Raw genomic sequence first — 15,728 nt, 5'->3', positions numbered from 1 at the left:
GGGGACCCGAAAAGGCATTTACTAACACGTTACATACCAATTTCTATTAATTGCCATCAAGATTGCCATTTATCACTATGATATTTTTTTTAATCTGGCTGCACTTTAATCATTCAAGAGTTTCGCTGCTTACCAGGTGTTGAGAAGTGGAAAACAGTTGTGGGCTTTAGTGTTGTCGTAGAGACCTGTGTTGTTGTTGTTGTGGTCAGAGGGGAAGTTGTGGTTGGTACTGGAGTTGTGGTCACTTTACAAGGGGAAATGTTCCTGGTAATGGTTCCGTTTGCAGCACAAACAGCAACTATGCAGTTACCAATCCCATCTGTTGTATTGTAGAGGGTTGCTCCATATGGCTGTTGTTTACCATTATGCAAGCATGTACAATCTGCAGGGGGCAAAGTATTTTACAATTAGATTTAATCAATGTTGCTTTGGTCATTGCTAAATATGTTACTTTTATTTGGGGATGTCATCCTTACCATTTACATTATAACTACAACTCACTCCAGTCATTGTACAGGTGCTTTATTAAAAGAAGAAAAATAATTTAAACATTTGAATTATTCCCAGTTTCAACTGAATAAGATATACATTTTTGTTCAAAATACCATTATAGAGGTTAAACTAGTCAGGGCTTGGTAATAAAGTACTGTAAGTTGTGAAATGGTTAGGGAGCAGGGCACGTTTTCAGATTGCAATATAGCCATAATTGGCATCACTATGGAAAAACTAGCATGACCTTCCCATCTTAGACAAACCCCTACCCAACTTCTTCCCTAAAATTCACGCAAAACAGAAAACCTAATACTTTCACAGTTGTAACATTCAGAATAGGCTCTGAAATAGTACAGGTACTGTGAACTGATTTATTCAAACATACCATGTTTCACAATTTTGTGCCGGAAGATTCTGTCCATTGGTGTACTGGTTTCCTTCATAGTCATAACAGCCACATTGTTCCCTCTTCACACACTTCATTGTCTCCTCATTGAAGTAAGGTTGTGCCGCAGGACAGTTAGGATAGCAGCCTGTAATAAGCACAATAGCCAAGAGGTTACAAAAGGTCAAGTCTTGTTAAGGATAACAGTAGTCAGGTAAATGTAGCCTGAGGCTGCTCAGACACACAGCATGTAGATGTATAACAATTGTTGGGGTCAGTTTCAGTTACAATTGTTATTCAGAAATAATATCCAAAATGAGACAAAATATGAGTTAGACGGTCATATCCCTACCTTCCAATGCTGGTATTAAACTAGAACAGTCTCCGGAAGGGTTTCTGCAGGTCTTCATACACTGAGCTCCACATGCCTTGTAGTGCCACTCACATTCTCCAGTGGGGTTGTAGTAATCACAGAACAGTGCTGTTTGTGGTGGACAAAACATGGTGGACAAAAATGTTGTCATTATTTGAACTAGAATAATGATGCCTTTCCATGATCAACTGTCCTATATGATAATGTCAACCTAGTCCAGTATTGATTTGACAAGCGCCTTAATGTAGTTAAAAATCACGTTCCAGACCAGAACCAAACATTTTTCAATTCAACCTTGATTTTACTCAGCTCAGACTTCACTGTTGATTGTGAAGAAACTTACGGCAAATTCGAGGGGTTCTCCAGGCTACGCAGGCTCCAGCTTCATTGCAGGCCTTTGCATAAGCTGCCACAGCGGTACAGAAGCACTCACAGTCTCCACCACTGTCACAAGCACATGAGTCTCTCACACAAGCATCGTAGAAAGGAGAGGGGTCCACCTTAAAAGCACAGAAATGTGTTGTAAGATATACAGAAGTTGCATGGTGAAGTACATTTCTTTGTCCACAAAAGATAAATCCACATATCTTACTAGTAGTATATCCTAGTTGAATATATCCATACCTGGTTCTGGCAGGCTGCGAAGACATCACTCTTAATGATGCTGCACTGTTTCTGGGCCCAAGACGCTCTGTACGGGTTGGAGGCACATGGGTGCACTACAGCGGATACACTTGGGCAGCTTGATGAAACTTTCCAGCTGTTTCCAAATTCCACCGGATCAACAACAGTCGCTTGGGCTCTAGTGGTGAAGTCATTGTTTGCGTTGCCATCATAGTTTCCACACAGACCACACACTTGCCCCTGAAGAAAAGAGATCATGAATGAAAATGATTGATTTGGCAGGGTTCTACAAAAGTCTTGGTAATATCAGTTTTGACTGAATTCTGAATTCATTTCTTCATCAGAGAATCTTAATGTACCTGGTATTGTGGGCTAAGCTTGATAAAGAGACTGGTCTTCTTGTCCCACATGAGGATTAGACCACTTTTGACTTCAATGACCAGATAATTCCCCAGAAGGCTGATCTGTTTAGGAAACTGCTCTTCTGGAGTACTCCTGATAACTTGAGCGTTCCCATCTGCCAGTATTAGCTCACTGGTCTGAAGAAGAGAAATATGTTTTCATACATAACTTGGTCTAAAATCGGATCTCAACCTGATGTTTGGTTGATGATTTGTTGATTTTTCTTTACATGAGGGATGGAATGTACAGTATTGTGTGAAGTCAAGTTGCTCATTACCCCCAGGAAGAGCTTAATGGTCTTGGAGCAGGTGGTGCCTTTAGTTCCACAAGGAACATTCTCAGTGAGAACTCTGAAGCTGCCACTGCCATTAGTATTGCCACAGTAGTCCTGTGCGAAAGGAGAATATTCTTAATATGTTTAAAATTCACACTTTTCAATGCTGATACAATTCTACCAAATAAAGAGACACAAACCTGAATGAGAGTGTATTCACAGTTTCCATTAAAGTTGAACCTTTTCTCATCAAAGGTGATATAGTGACCCTCTCCATAGATTGCACAAACCCCATCACAAAGATGTGTGGTACACTGCCATTGTCTGTCCTTGCAAGTACTGTGAACAACACACACATATAATGTCAGGTTTTTCATTATTTGTAAGTCTGTGTTCCATATGTTTTCTCCCCCATGAGTTGTAAAACACAAAACAGGCATACCATGTATTGCAGTCAACCTTAAGGGTCTCTCCAGCTTGGTAAGTAGCTCCATTGTGAGAACAAGGACAAAGTTCCTCCTTGATGCAGTCTCCATTCCCATCAGACACCAGTCCGTTGGGGCACATACAACCTGATGTGCACTCTGTGCTAATCTAAAGGGATTTAACCAAACAAAGTACATAAATAAGTCATGGCAAATGAAAGAGATGTGGACTATGTTTTTGTATGCAGGGGGCGTGTCTATTTGACAATTTCGATTTTCCAAGGATTTTGTTTATTCAACACGAATCTGTATAATAGTCTCAGTGTTTGACAATCCCATTTAGAGTGAATGGGGGACTCACACATGTCATATCCAGAGTTTTGCAGCTCTTCTGACACTCTGAACCTGAAGCTCCTGGAGGTGCAGTTGAGCAGTTGAAGAAAACCATAGGCAGTGTGCATACTGGGGATATATGAGAATACAAGTTTTAAAAAACGGTTTTCAATTCTCAAACAAGCAGAATATAATTGTCATATATCCAGAAATATCCACATTCATCATAATTAATCACATTGTCTTACATGAATTGCTTGAATCCTCTTGGTTCATTTCAAATGTACCTGTTTTGTGAAGGATACATGTAAAGTTAAATAATATCGAACCATATATTCTATAAATAACTACTAAATTGGAAGCAAAGAACATAAAACTTACTAAATAGTCTTGCTCCCCCAGTGCAACTCAGTGTCCCTTGTCTGCAAGTGCTGTAAAACAGTTACAGTATTAATAGTTATAGTTAGATAATCAAATGAACAGCAAATATCATTATGCCATAATTTAATTCACAGCATTGAATATATCCATCAAGTTTCATTAGTACTTGTATTTATTTTGGTCTCCTAGCTTTATACGTATGAGGGAGGTGCTTACCAGGTGGCACCGTCTCTGCTGATAGTCTCTCCTGCAGGGACCACCGAGCCCTTGTCATAGCAGGGACAGTTGGTGGGGGCAACACACTTGGCAGCCTCGTCCATGTAGGTGCCCTCTGCGCAGCCACAGCCGTCCACCGGAACAAACTCCACCTGGCAAGATTGGTCTGTCATGCTCAGGGAGCGGCAGGTGCGTCCACAGCTGGTCATGTTGTAGGTATAAACTGTTTGACTGGGGCAAGTGGCAAATTTATCTGAGAAAAGTAATTAGATATGAGTAGTATTAGCAAGACCATTTTTTGTTTCCTTATATCTTTGTATTTGTGCAGTTATTTATTCAGGTTATTTGTATTTAGTAACTCAACCCTACGGTTGTTGTTTCAGTAAATCATTCTATTGTAATCAATTTGCAGCACTTATTAAAATCACACATTGATGCCGTGCTGTCTACTCACTGCAGATAGTGTCTCTCCAGCCGCTGAGCTGGATACCCTCGGCAGCACACGCGTGGACATAAGAGGAGACGGCAGCACACATGCAGTCCTCACTCTTCTCACAGTTACAGCTGTCATACATGCAGTTCTGTTGGAAAAAGGGTCAAAGTGTGTCAAGACTATAACCTCATCACATAAGAGTATAATGGTTTTACTTTGTGATTGTATCCTTCTTAACTAACTTACGGTTTTGTAGGTGTCAGGTCTAATTTCAGAATGACAAGGGGAGAACACTCCTTTAGGATCCGATAACATGGAACACCAGTGCTGGGCATATTTCTCTGTGAAAAAGACAATCATAATTTCAACATATGGATATACTATCTCATATACATTTGTTATAATCATTCAACAAGTGATTCATCTGTAGGCTTAATAAATATGTACCATTTTCAATGCTCAAACTGCAGGGGTTTTCAAAGCTAGTCTTGACATCGGGGCAGCTAGACATGGTCTTCCATGTGTTGGCAAAAGCTACAGCTGTGCCCTCCACCAACCCACTGATGACTCTGAACTCATCTGCCTGAACATCATTGTAGTTTCCGCAAAGGCCTGTGGAAAAATAATTGAAGCCATATGATGTATTATATTTTTATGAATAGAGATACTGAAGAAAAAGGTATGAAACTGGTGGATGAATCTGAAGCATACCACAGGTTGTTCCTTTGTAGGATGAGATGGCAGTTATGTAGATCTGCATAACTGGTGAAAGCTGGATCTGAAGTTGAACTCCAAGAGTTGTCTGTATAACAATGTAGAATGAGGAGGGCTTGAAGACGGTCACTTCAGCTGCAATACATGAAATAAATAGAGGGACATCATTAAGGCTTCATCTAGTGAATATAAATGATATGGTGTTCATACACGGATCCACACTACAGTTTAATTTGGCATTCCAATGGATTGTCTCACCTGTATTGAGTGGGAGCTGAGAAAGAATCTGATTTACAAAAACACTTCCACATGACTGGACTCGGATCACCTGTGAATTAGAAAAGATAATGGATTCTATAAAATTGAAAAAAATAAATATTTATTGAACAATCCCCTCAAGACACAAACATTACCATGCATGAGCACTTGAAAAGATTGCAAACAGCCAGGCAATATTTGCCAAATCAGGGCAATTTTAAATAACCTTATTGTGTGTTTAGTCAAAAAGGTTGACTAAAAGCGGTTTTGCTTGGAAATGAATTGACAGGTCATTGTGTTATTTGCTCTGAAACATATTTGGAGAGTTGCCTTACGGTGGATCTGCTGGAGAGGGAAAGGGTAACAGCCCTCATACACGTCTCAGTGTCAGTCAACCCACACTTCACAATATCTCCCAGCACGGTGAATTCAGTTCCATTGCATTGCTGAAAAAAAACAAGCATGAGTTTGAAGGCACAAACATGAAATGAGAGTGACTCACTTAAAGAATGACCCCTTTGGAAAAGCTATTTACCTAACCTTTGCACTGAAAAGTTGTGAATATTTTATACTAGTTTATATTGCTTTGCTATGCTGCACCAGTTGCACTGACCTTGGTCAGAATGTAAGAGCAGTCCCCATGGAAGGTGTAGGCTTTCCCATCATAGGTGTTGATGTGGGATCCTCCCTCCACAGAGCAGGTCCCAGGACAGTCCTTGTCTGTACAGGCCCACTGACCACCAGCACAGGTGCTAAAGGGAACATTTATACAGGCTCATCTGTTTGGAATGATTTGGCATGATTCATGAAAATGAGGCATGGGATATGTCATGTTTAAATCAGATGATGTACTTGGCATACCATTCTTTACAGTTGCTGGTGTAAGATTCTCCAGATTTGTATAATTGTCCATTGTGGACACAACGGCATTCGCTCACTGGAATACAGCCACTGTTGTTGACATCATCGAAAACAGTACCTATTTGGTGAGAGATCAGACAGAATTTTAAGACAATATTCAGAAAGATTTTAGTTCCTGACAGAAAATTATTCCTTTTCACTGTTTAAGAGATTGCTATAACTGCATTCAGTAAGGAATGTTACTCTAATGTTTACTTTACACAGAAAACTGCACTGACTCCAAGAACTAACTGAGAAAAACATTCATTATTTACTCCTCCCTTTGTCACCTTACTCAGATACTTTGCACACATTGACATAAAAGGCATAATGGGTAAAAGTGTGGTGTTTTCATGATGTGCTTAAGGTTAACTTGTACAACAGAGTTGAACCTATGTGGTACCTAGAGGACAGAAGCAGCCGCCTGTACAGTGGTCTTCACACAACTGGCTGGCCTCTGGGTTGGAGCAGGTGTCAACACAGGGGCTTCCACACTCCTGGTACTCCATGTTGTAGGGGCATGTCTTATCTGAGAAAATAAACATTGTGATTAACAGTTTCCTTAAAATAGATTGTGAACATGATCATTAAGTGTTTGGTGGGCATGTTGAAGAGTATCTGCATGCTTACAGCAGAACTGTTCAGTCCTCCATTGCTGGGGCTTCCCCCCTGCGTGAACACACTGACGGGAGTACTCTGAGATGGTGTTGCACAGGCAGAAGGAGTTGGTGCTGTTATCACAGTGGCACAGGTCAGCCAGGCAGGTCTCGACGAAGGCGTCCTTGTCCAAATAATTAGTGCAGCTACTGAAAGCTGCACTGGAGAACAGCTGCTGACAAAATTCCTACAAATAGAGACAAACCACAAAAGGTTACCATATAGAAAACATTTGATGGATCACATGGATTAATTGCCATTTCTAATTTCTATTAATATTGTTTTGTATTCTTCTTCTGTGGTGTGAAATGGAATACCTCATCTCCACAACTCTCCTCAGAAGTTAGCGTAGGCTCCTCACAGACTTCCAGAGGACCATCCAGTTTCCAGAGGTTTCCATAGTCAGAGCTAGAGAGTTTCCCACCTGCAACAACACAGACATGGACAATTAGCTTATCCACCTACAGTATGTAATGTAGGTACATTTCAATAGTTTGGTCAGATTTTTTATTTTACCATTGATGATGAACTCGTTGTATGTTTGGACTTCATTGAAGTCACCACACAGTCCGCAGGTCTGGTTTCTGTACTTCTCGTTCATTTCAATCTGTAGAATGACCAGACGCAAGGTGTTTAGTAAAACAAAAAATTCACATGTTCTAAGTCTTGGCTGTCCTCCACGTTTAAAACCTTTCGTTTTGTTAGTCTTTATATTAGGTAGTGACAGAAAATCTAATTAAAATCTACAAGTATTTGCAAACACTTCATCAAATAAACATTGGAACATGAGCCTGTGTGTGTATAGCCTATACATCTTCACAGATCCTGTTAAATTCATCCTCGTTCTTCAGGTAATTCTGCCTTTCAATGTTAACATATCTGGAGGTGAGTAGACAGTGCTACAGCCAACATGAGACAAAGTGCAGCCAAAAATAGGTGTCTTTCACTCACAATCAACTGCTGATCAATGCCATTGACGGCAAAGATTTTATGCTTTTAATCTAAAGAAAAAATGTAGCATTATTAACTAATCAACCATTGAAGAGGAAAGTTAGAAAAGCAGGTATTTTACCATTAGGGAGTCATCCTTGTTCCAAACAGCAACCAGCCCCAGTTTGGCTACGACCTTCACATTGGATGTAGTCTTCACGATGCTGACTCCAGACAAGCTGAACGGCAGGGTCACCCTTCAGGAGGAAGAAGATACTTAAAGGTCATCCTATACATTATGATTGTAATGTTTATTAAACTCCAGAATGTAGCACATAAAATCCTCAAGAGAGGTGCTTGCAGAATGGCGTATAAGTCAAATGACAGGGAAACTCACGTATGCCCATTGACTACAACAACACCCTTGGATAGCTCCACCACTACACCATCCAGCTTCATGGTGATCTTGCTAATGGTGGGCTGGTTGTCCACCACCTGCCGCCTCATCTGGATGTTGAAAGCCTCATAGCTGCTCTTACACAGTGAGGTCACAACATGGTTGCAGGTGGAGGGGAGCTGGAAAAAGTACCCGTCGAAGGTCTTGAAATGGTAGTTACCCCATGTGCTGCAGACCTGGTCATTGTGTGAGGCATTCACTCCTTAGGGACAAGGAATACAAATGTCAGTTCCTTCTTAGCTTATTGATGGATACTCAGTCATTTATTTGGTGTGCATTCAGTCAGTCGTTTACCTGAAAATGTGGGTATCGTCGTGGTCATTGTCGGGATGATTGTTACACTTGTGGTGGGGCTTACTGAAATAAAAGCAATTCATTAATATTTTACAATATTATATGTACATTACGGATGGAATTCAATCATTGCAGATATAGATTGTTGCACTGCGCTTTTAGAAGTGTATTTGATTTGCACAGCAGTATGTCCAGACAGAGGGACATTTGAGGCATGATGTGACCCATTCAATATTTACAGTGAACCTAAGGCTCCAATCAGTCCGTAGCGCTGAACTTCGGCGATATCATGCACTTTAATTTTAAAGGGAATGTTCCTGCGTTTGCGGAGTATTCTGTGCCTGAACTACAGTACTTTGATGTTCTTTGAATCGCATAGGTGTGGTCAAAGCTTTTGGAAAGCTCAGCCCTGCAGGTCCTCTGACAAATAAAACGGAGCTAAAGATTCCATAATCAAATGTCATCTGCTTTGTAAACTAAACATATTGAATCCCGATTACTGTTCAGTTCCTATTTTACATATTTAGGCATCAGATGTTTCCTATCAGTTTCCTGTCCTGTTATTTGAGTAATACCAGACATCAGACTGTCACGTTCTGACCTTTATTTCCTTTGTTTTGTCTTTATTTAGTATGGTCAGGGCGTGAGTTGGGGTGGGCAGTCTTTGTTTTGTATTTCTATGTTTTCCTATTTCTGTGTTGGGCCTGATATGGTTCTCAATCAGAGGCAGGTGTTTTGTGTTGTCTCTGATTGGGAACCATATGTAGGTAGCCTGTTTTGTGTTGGGTTTTGTGGGAGGTTGTCTTCAGTCTTTGTGTGTCTGCACCAGATAGAACTGTTTCGGTTTTCACGTTTGTTGTTTTTGTATTTTGTAGTGTTAAGTTTTGGATTCATTAAATTAAGATGAACACTAACTACGCTGCGCTTTGGTCCTCTCTTCCTTCCACAGACGAAAGCCGTTACACAGACTTGCTTACCACAACTGTTATTTTAAAGATATACATTTGAGTTTGTATTCTGTTCTTGTTTTCATGCCAGATCAAACGTTTTTTTCAAAAGTACTAACACACACACAGTGTGGGGAGTGCTTTATGTATTTATAACACTATAAACTATGCTACAACCACTCATGATAACAATCACTAATGAGAACAATTTCTATACGTTTACAGATGTTTCACCACTAATGTGTAACATTTTCAAATTTAGATGGAAACAATCTCATAAACAAATGTGTATAGGGAACAGAAATAGGATGAACATTTCAATGAATAATGTAATAATATGATCGTAGTAAATGTGTTTGCTGCCTAAAAGCAGAAAACAGGGAAACCGTTATTACTGATTGCGTAGAAACTGCTACTGTAAGCCGACTGTTGAATTCTTCAAAATGCTTGTATAATACATGTAATACATGTTCTGTGTGTTAGTACATTTCTGAATAGCTAATACATATTTTTTTTGATAATGACATTTTGCATAACATATTTACATATATTATCAAATCTGAAAGTCACCTAATCATATATTGATCGGATATATTTGTAAACTAAACTTGCGGTTACAGATTTTGAACCTATAGACCTGCTGAATTAACATAGACTTGTATGTCGATGACATTCTTCCATACATACATTGCAAGTATCAATAATCATAATAATTTGGTGTTGTCCTGAATACTTACTATTTGTAATTAACATTCAGTCTGATTTATGACATAATATGTAGATGTTACAGATTTGTAAGACTTTTAAAAATGTAGAATAATTGTATTCTAATAATAATCAGAAATGTTTCTTATTTAGGCAAATGAATGAATATTCTACCAACCTGTTTGTGTTGATCTGATCAGTAGTGCCAGGCATATCAGCCTCCATATCGGTGTATCCTTGGTTGTCCCCATGGTGATCCTGTGGGAAGTGAACAGGTCCTACACAGGTGATATGAGAGTGGTGCTTAGGATGGATCTGGTCTTTATAACCACCTGTATTTGAGGAGGGACCTTAAAGGTTAGCACAAAGGTGGGGCCACAGGTTAAACATGACTCAATGATGACTTTAAGACTTCAATGTTCTGTCTTATGAGGTTTTTCAGTACATTAACAGTACATTAAGCATGAGCATTTACATACAGATTTAGCTGTTTTCATTAGGTATTCTATTATTGGGATTATTTGTGTACCCCTATTGTTATTATAAACTCAGGTGGTTCATAACGTCCTTTATTATAGACCTACACATCTATATTGCGCAAGATAATTTACTTAGTCTTATGTGATTTCCTTTCCTTCCTCATTCAGTATCTCAGGCAGCATCTCAACTCCAGTGGTTTAAGCATTTGGTATTGTTTTAGGATCCCCCTTATTCTGAAAGCAGCAGATACTCCTCCTGGGGTCCACAATACAATACATGCTTTTTCTTTATGTAATGTAGATTTTAATGTATAATTACAGATACATTCATAATAAGTAGTGAGGTTTGATAGAACAAAAATGTGTATCTTCATGGCCATCCCAAACTCGGGCAATATATAACGAATGAATAATACATTAACCCACTTTTTTGGCTCAGTAACTTGAGCACACATTGTCCAAATGCAAACATTTGTCTCTCTGCTGTTGCTCAAAGGAGTGATTATACTATTTGTATTCATAGTTAGTATTCATGGACTAGTGTGACTCACCAAGCTGATCCAGGAACTGCATCCTGATTAAAAAAAGAAGAGCCATTGTTTTCAAAATAATTTTGACACACTGATGTGCATTTCTTCACAACTATGTTAATCATTCCAGCTTTCATATAAGTCTATCAACCTATTCTTTTTGGTTTCAAAATGTTTAAATTCAACAGGAATGACTAGTTGGTATGTAGCAAATAGCTTTAGTAGCATAAGTTAAATTTGCAACAGCATAGGTACTATCTACATTTTCCAAATTTACATTTTCCAAACATAATTTGTTTTGTCAAACCAAACCATCCCTGTTCAATTGGTGGTTGCCATTTTAAGGTTTATGGTTATTGTTAAGTTTAGACACACCTTCAAACCCTCACTTTAAGCATACATTAAAATAATGTAATGTCTCAACATAATGGAAATATGCTCCATTTTCTATTACTAAATGACCAAAAAGTAGACATTTTACTAAAAACCCATTAAAGAAGTTTGCTACACCTGCATGCCTGTAACGGAGATGCAGGGAGTCTGGAAGCAGGTGCAGTTGGTGAGTTTAATAACGAACATAAAGAGATACAAAACAAAAGAAGTGTCTGGACAAGAAAACAGAACCAATACTGCCTGATGAGTGAGGCTACAGAGTGCTAGATAAAGGGGAAATAATCAAGGTAGTGATAAAGTCCAGGTGTGGGAGTAGACAGAAAGCCCTGCCGCGCGGCTCCAGCCCCAGGGGGATGCCGGTCAGGGGGACGTCCCCGAGGGCGAGGGGCAGGCCAGTGGGCGAAGGGGGAAATCTCAGCAATATAGAATATCGTCCACCGGGACCCAACACCGCTCCTCTGGACCGTACTCCTCCCAGTCCACCAGGTACTGGAGTCGGCCCCCATGACGTTGGGAGACCACGAGGGATCTGATGACATAGGCAGGGCTCCCCTCGATGTCCAGGGGAGGTGGAGGGATGTTGTGGGGGACGGCATCAGCCAGGGGACCAGGAACCACCAGCCTGAGGGAGGAAACATGAAAAGGGTGACAGCCGGTAGTTAGTGGGGGGCTGTAATCTATATGTTACCTTGTTGACCCTCCGGAGAACCTTGAACAGCCCCACAAACTGGGGGCTCAGCTTCATACAGGGGCAGGCAGAGTGGGAGGTTCCTGGTGGAGATCCAGACGCGAACACGGGAGCCTCACTGCGGTGGCGATCAGCCTGCTCCTTTTGGCTGTGGAGGGCCTGCTGGAGCCTCACCTGGGCATCGTTCAAAACCTCCTTAGTTCACCCCAGGAGCTTTGATCAGGCTCAGGGTCCATGGAGCCAGGGGTGGCTGGTATCCCAGAACACACTGGAAGGCAGTCAGCCCGTTGGATTGGTGAAGCAATGGATTGTGGGCGTACTCCGCCCAGGAAAGGAATTGGGCCCACTCCCCCTGCCGGTCCTGGCAGTGACTCCTCAGGAACCTCCCCAGCTCCTGGTTCATCCTCTCCACCTGCCCGTTAGACGGAGGCCAGTACCCAGAAGTGAGGCTGACCATGACCCCAGCTTCTCCATGAAGGCTTTCCATACCCGTGAAGTGAATTTGGGGCCACGGTCGGAGACGATGTCCTCCGGAATTTTATTGCTGGAAGACTGATAGGTGAAAATTATCTGTTAATTGAATGATTCGAATATTCCGCTGAATATTCTGAAACATATAATTGTATGGAATTGATTAGAATGTATAAAATCATAATCAATAAATGTGTATTCCTAGTCAGAATTAGGGTAAAGACAATATGTCTTTATGGTATTTTAAACGCAGACTGTCTAAGCTTGGTGCCGACCTGACTAGAGATTTGGGAGAGAACGGGGAGTACGTCTCAAGGACAAGGTCACTAATCTCTGTCGGCTGGGTAGCAGGACATGCGTGTGCGTATGGTTATGTGTGTGTGTATGGTTGTGTGTATGTGTGTGCGTTTGGTTGTGTGAATGTGTGGGCGTGAGAAGTCAGTATAAAATGAATTGTTTTGTATTCTTGACTTTGGAACGTTCCCGTGAATAAACCTTTTTGACTATTTTAGCTGGGCCTCCGTCTGTTTCTGGTTTGCAGACTGAGTAATATAATTAAATTGGGTTATATACCTTGAGAACACAATTCTCTTATCAAAGACCTGCTGGAACAGTCCCGCAGCAACCCGGAGAGTGGCAGGGAGACCAGAAAGAGTGATAAAACTGCAGGATTTAGAGAATCTGTCCACAACCACCAAAATCGTGGTGAAACCATCAGAGGGGAGATCAGTGACAAATCAATAGATGAGACCAGGTACACTGAGGCACAGGAAGGGGAAGGAGTTCCCTGCTGGAGCGTGCCAGGAAGTATCAAGGCACAAGGCGAGACCAAAATGCAGACACAGGAGGCAGATGGTTGGAGTCTTACAATGTTTATTAATCCAAAGGGGTAGGCAAGAGAATGGTCGTGGACAGGCAAAAAGGTCAAAACCAGATCAGAGTCCAGGAGGTACAGAGTGGCAGACAGGCTCGTGGTCAAGGTAAGGAGAATGGTCAGGTAGGCGGGTACAAAGTCCAGAAACAGGCAAGGGTCAAAACTGGGAGACTAGAAAAAGGAGAATGCAAAAAGCAGGAAAACGGGAAAAACGCTGGTTGACTTGGAAACATACAAGACAAACTTGCACAGAGAGACCGGAAACACAGAGATAAATACACTGGGGAAAATAAGCGACACCTGGAGGGGGTGGAGACAATCACAAGGACAGGTAAAACCGATCAGGGTGTGACTGGGAGATTTAGTTTGGGCACATACGGAACAGGAGTTGACATAGCGAGTGATGTTCTGCGCCAAGGTGTGCCACCAGTACTTTCCAGAGATTGAATAGTGCGGGTGGTACCTGGATGTCCAGCGACGACAGCTGTGTGCGCCCAGGCCCACAGCTGATCCATTATCCCTGTGGGAACATAGGTTCGCTCAGGAAGATAGGTAGCAGGTGCAGATTCCACTTCCATGGCCTGGCGAATGTCTACATCTATGTCCCAGAGCACGGGGCCTACGACTCAAGAGGGCGGAATTATGGGTGCACTCAGGACAGGAACCTCTCCCGAATCGTAGAGAAGGGAGAAGGCATTGGCTTTGATGTTCTTTGAAGCTGGGAAATACGTCAGAGTGAAGTCGACTCTAGTGAAAAAAAGCGCCCACCTTGCTTGTTGCGGGTTCAGCCGCCTCGCTGTCCGTATGTATTCCAGGTGCCGATGGTCAGTAAGGATGAGAAATCCTTGGCGCCCTCCAGCCAGTGTATCCCCTCCTCTAATGCCAACTTCACCTCCAGGTGGTCCCGATCTCCAACATCATAGTTCCTCTTTGCAAGAGACATTTTCTTTGAGTAATATGCACATGGATACAATTTCTGTGATGACCTTGTCATTGGGACAGGACAGCCCCCACATCCATTTCTGAAGTGTCCACCTCTACCACGAAGGGCAGTGTATGATCTGAGCAACGGGCGGAGGTGAAACGTCCCTTCAGTAGGTGGAAGGTTTCGTTGGCTGCATTACTCCACCCCAACTTACGGGGACCACCCTTGAGGAGAGGCGATAGAGCTAAAGTTCTTAATGAAACAGCAGTAAAGTTGGCATACCCCAAAATCCGTTGTAACCCCTTTATGGTGGTTAGGACTGGCCATGACCTGACAGCATCGACCTTCTTACCATCCACCACTCCTTGCAGGCCGATCTGGTAATCCAAAAAGGAGACTCCTGATGGAATTGGTACTTCGCTTTGACATACAGGTGGTTGGCCAGGAGGCGTTCCAGGACTACTTGGACTTGAGCGATGTGATCCTCCAAGTTAGCCGAGTAGACCAGGATGTCATCGATATACACGACCACCTGGCATCTGAGCATGTCTCAGAACACCTCGTTGACGAATGCCTGGATCACTGATTGTAGGCACTCAGCAGGTCCAATTTGGTAAAGAGTTGTTTGATCGTGGCGAGCACCAACGGGAGAGGGTAGCGGTACTTTGTGGTGATGGAATTCAGACCTCTGTAATCAATGCATGGGCATAACCCACCATCCTTCTTGGCCATGAAAAAGAAGGACTGCGAATGAAACTCTGTTGGAGCCTCATGGATATACGCCTCCATAGCTTTGGTTTCAGCCACCGACAGAGGGTAGATGCGGCTGCACGGAGGCGCAGAGCTTGCATACAGATCAATGGCACAGTCCCAGGGGCAATGAGGAGGGAGACAGATGGCACAGGTCTTGGAGAAAACCTCCCGAAGGTCTTGGTATACCTCTGGGATGTTGGGCTGAAGGGCAACCACAGGACTCTCTACCGACGTGGAACCACAGGGGAAGGGAAAGCAGGTCATCGGTGAGGGTGAGTGGTGCTGTGATGTGATGTGTGTGATAGTCCCGGATCCCAGTGGTCCACGATCCAGCACTTGAACCAGAAAAGGAGAGGAAAGCAGATATGATGTGATGTTCAGGGAGGATGCAAGAGTCCACTAGAGCTGTAGAAAC

The 15,728-nt window shown here is 42.1% G+C and overlaps 1 protein-coding gene across 1 annotated transcript; it reads right to left on the bottom strand.

The window, feature by feature from the left end:
* Window positions 1–877: 877 nt before the first annotated feature.
* Window positions 878–15,107, bottom strand: LOC129849225 (mucin-5AC-like; the record flags this gene model as incomplete). Its single annotated transcript, XM_055916161.1, has 28 exons — window positions 14,913–15,107; window positions 12,331–12,485; window positions 12,067–12,224; window positions 8,195–8,456; window positions 7,940–8,054; window positions 7,384–7,474; window positions 7,185–7,291; window positions 6,841–7,054; window positions 6,614–6,739; window positions 6,163–6,289; window positions 5,924–6,062; window positions 5,646–5,756; window positions 5,311–5,380; window positions 5,050–5,187; window positions 4,786–4,950; window positions 4,585–4,679; window positions 4,360–4,486; window positions 3,906–4,158; window positions 3,698–3,739; window positions 3,337–3,448; window positions 2,993–3,144; window positions 2,751–2,889; window positions 2,554–2,664; window positions 2,234–2,413; window positions 1,875–2,114; window positions 1,594–1,750; window positions 1,230–1,358; window positions 878–1,025 (listed from the first exon to the last, which is right to left on the bottom strand). Coding segments are annotated over exons 1-28 (4,058 nt in total), but the record flags the coding sequence as incomplete, so codon positions are not given.
* Between the last annotated feature and the right edge of the window lie 621 nt (window positions 15,108–15,728).

This window comes from Salvelinus fontinalis, unplaced genomic scaffold (genome assembly GCF_029448725.1).
Source record: "Salvelinus fontinalis isolate EN_2023a unplaced genomic scaffold, ASM2944872v1 scaffold_1394, whole genome shotgun sequence".
Lineage (NCBI taxonomy): Eukaryota > Metazoa > Chordata > Actinopteri > Salmoniformes > Salmonidae > Salvelinus > Salvelinus fontinalis.
This window is presented reverse-complemented; position numbering and strand designations above follow the sequence as displayed.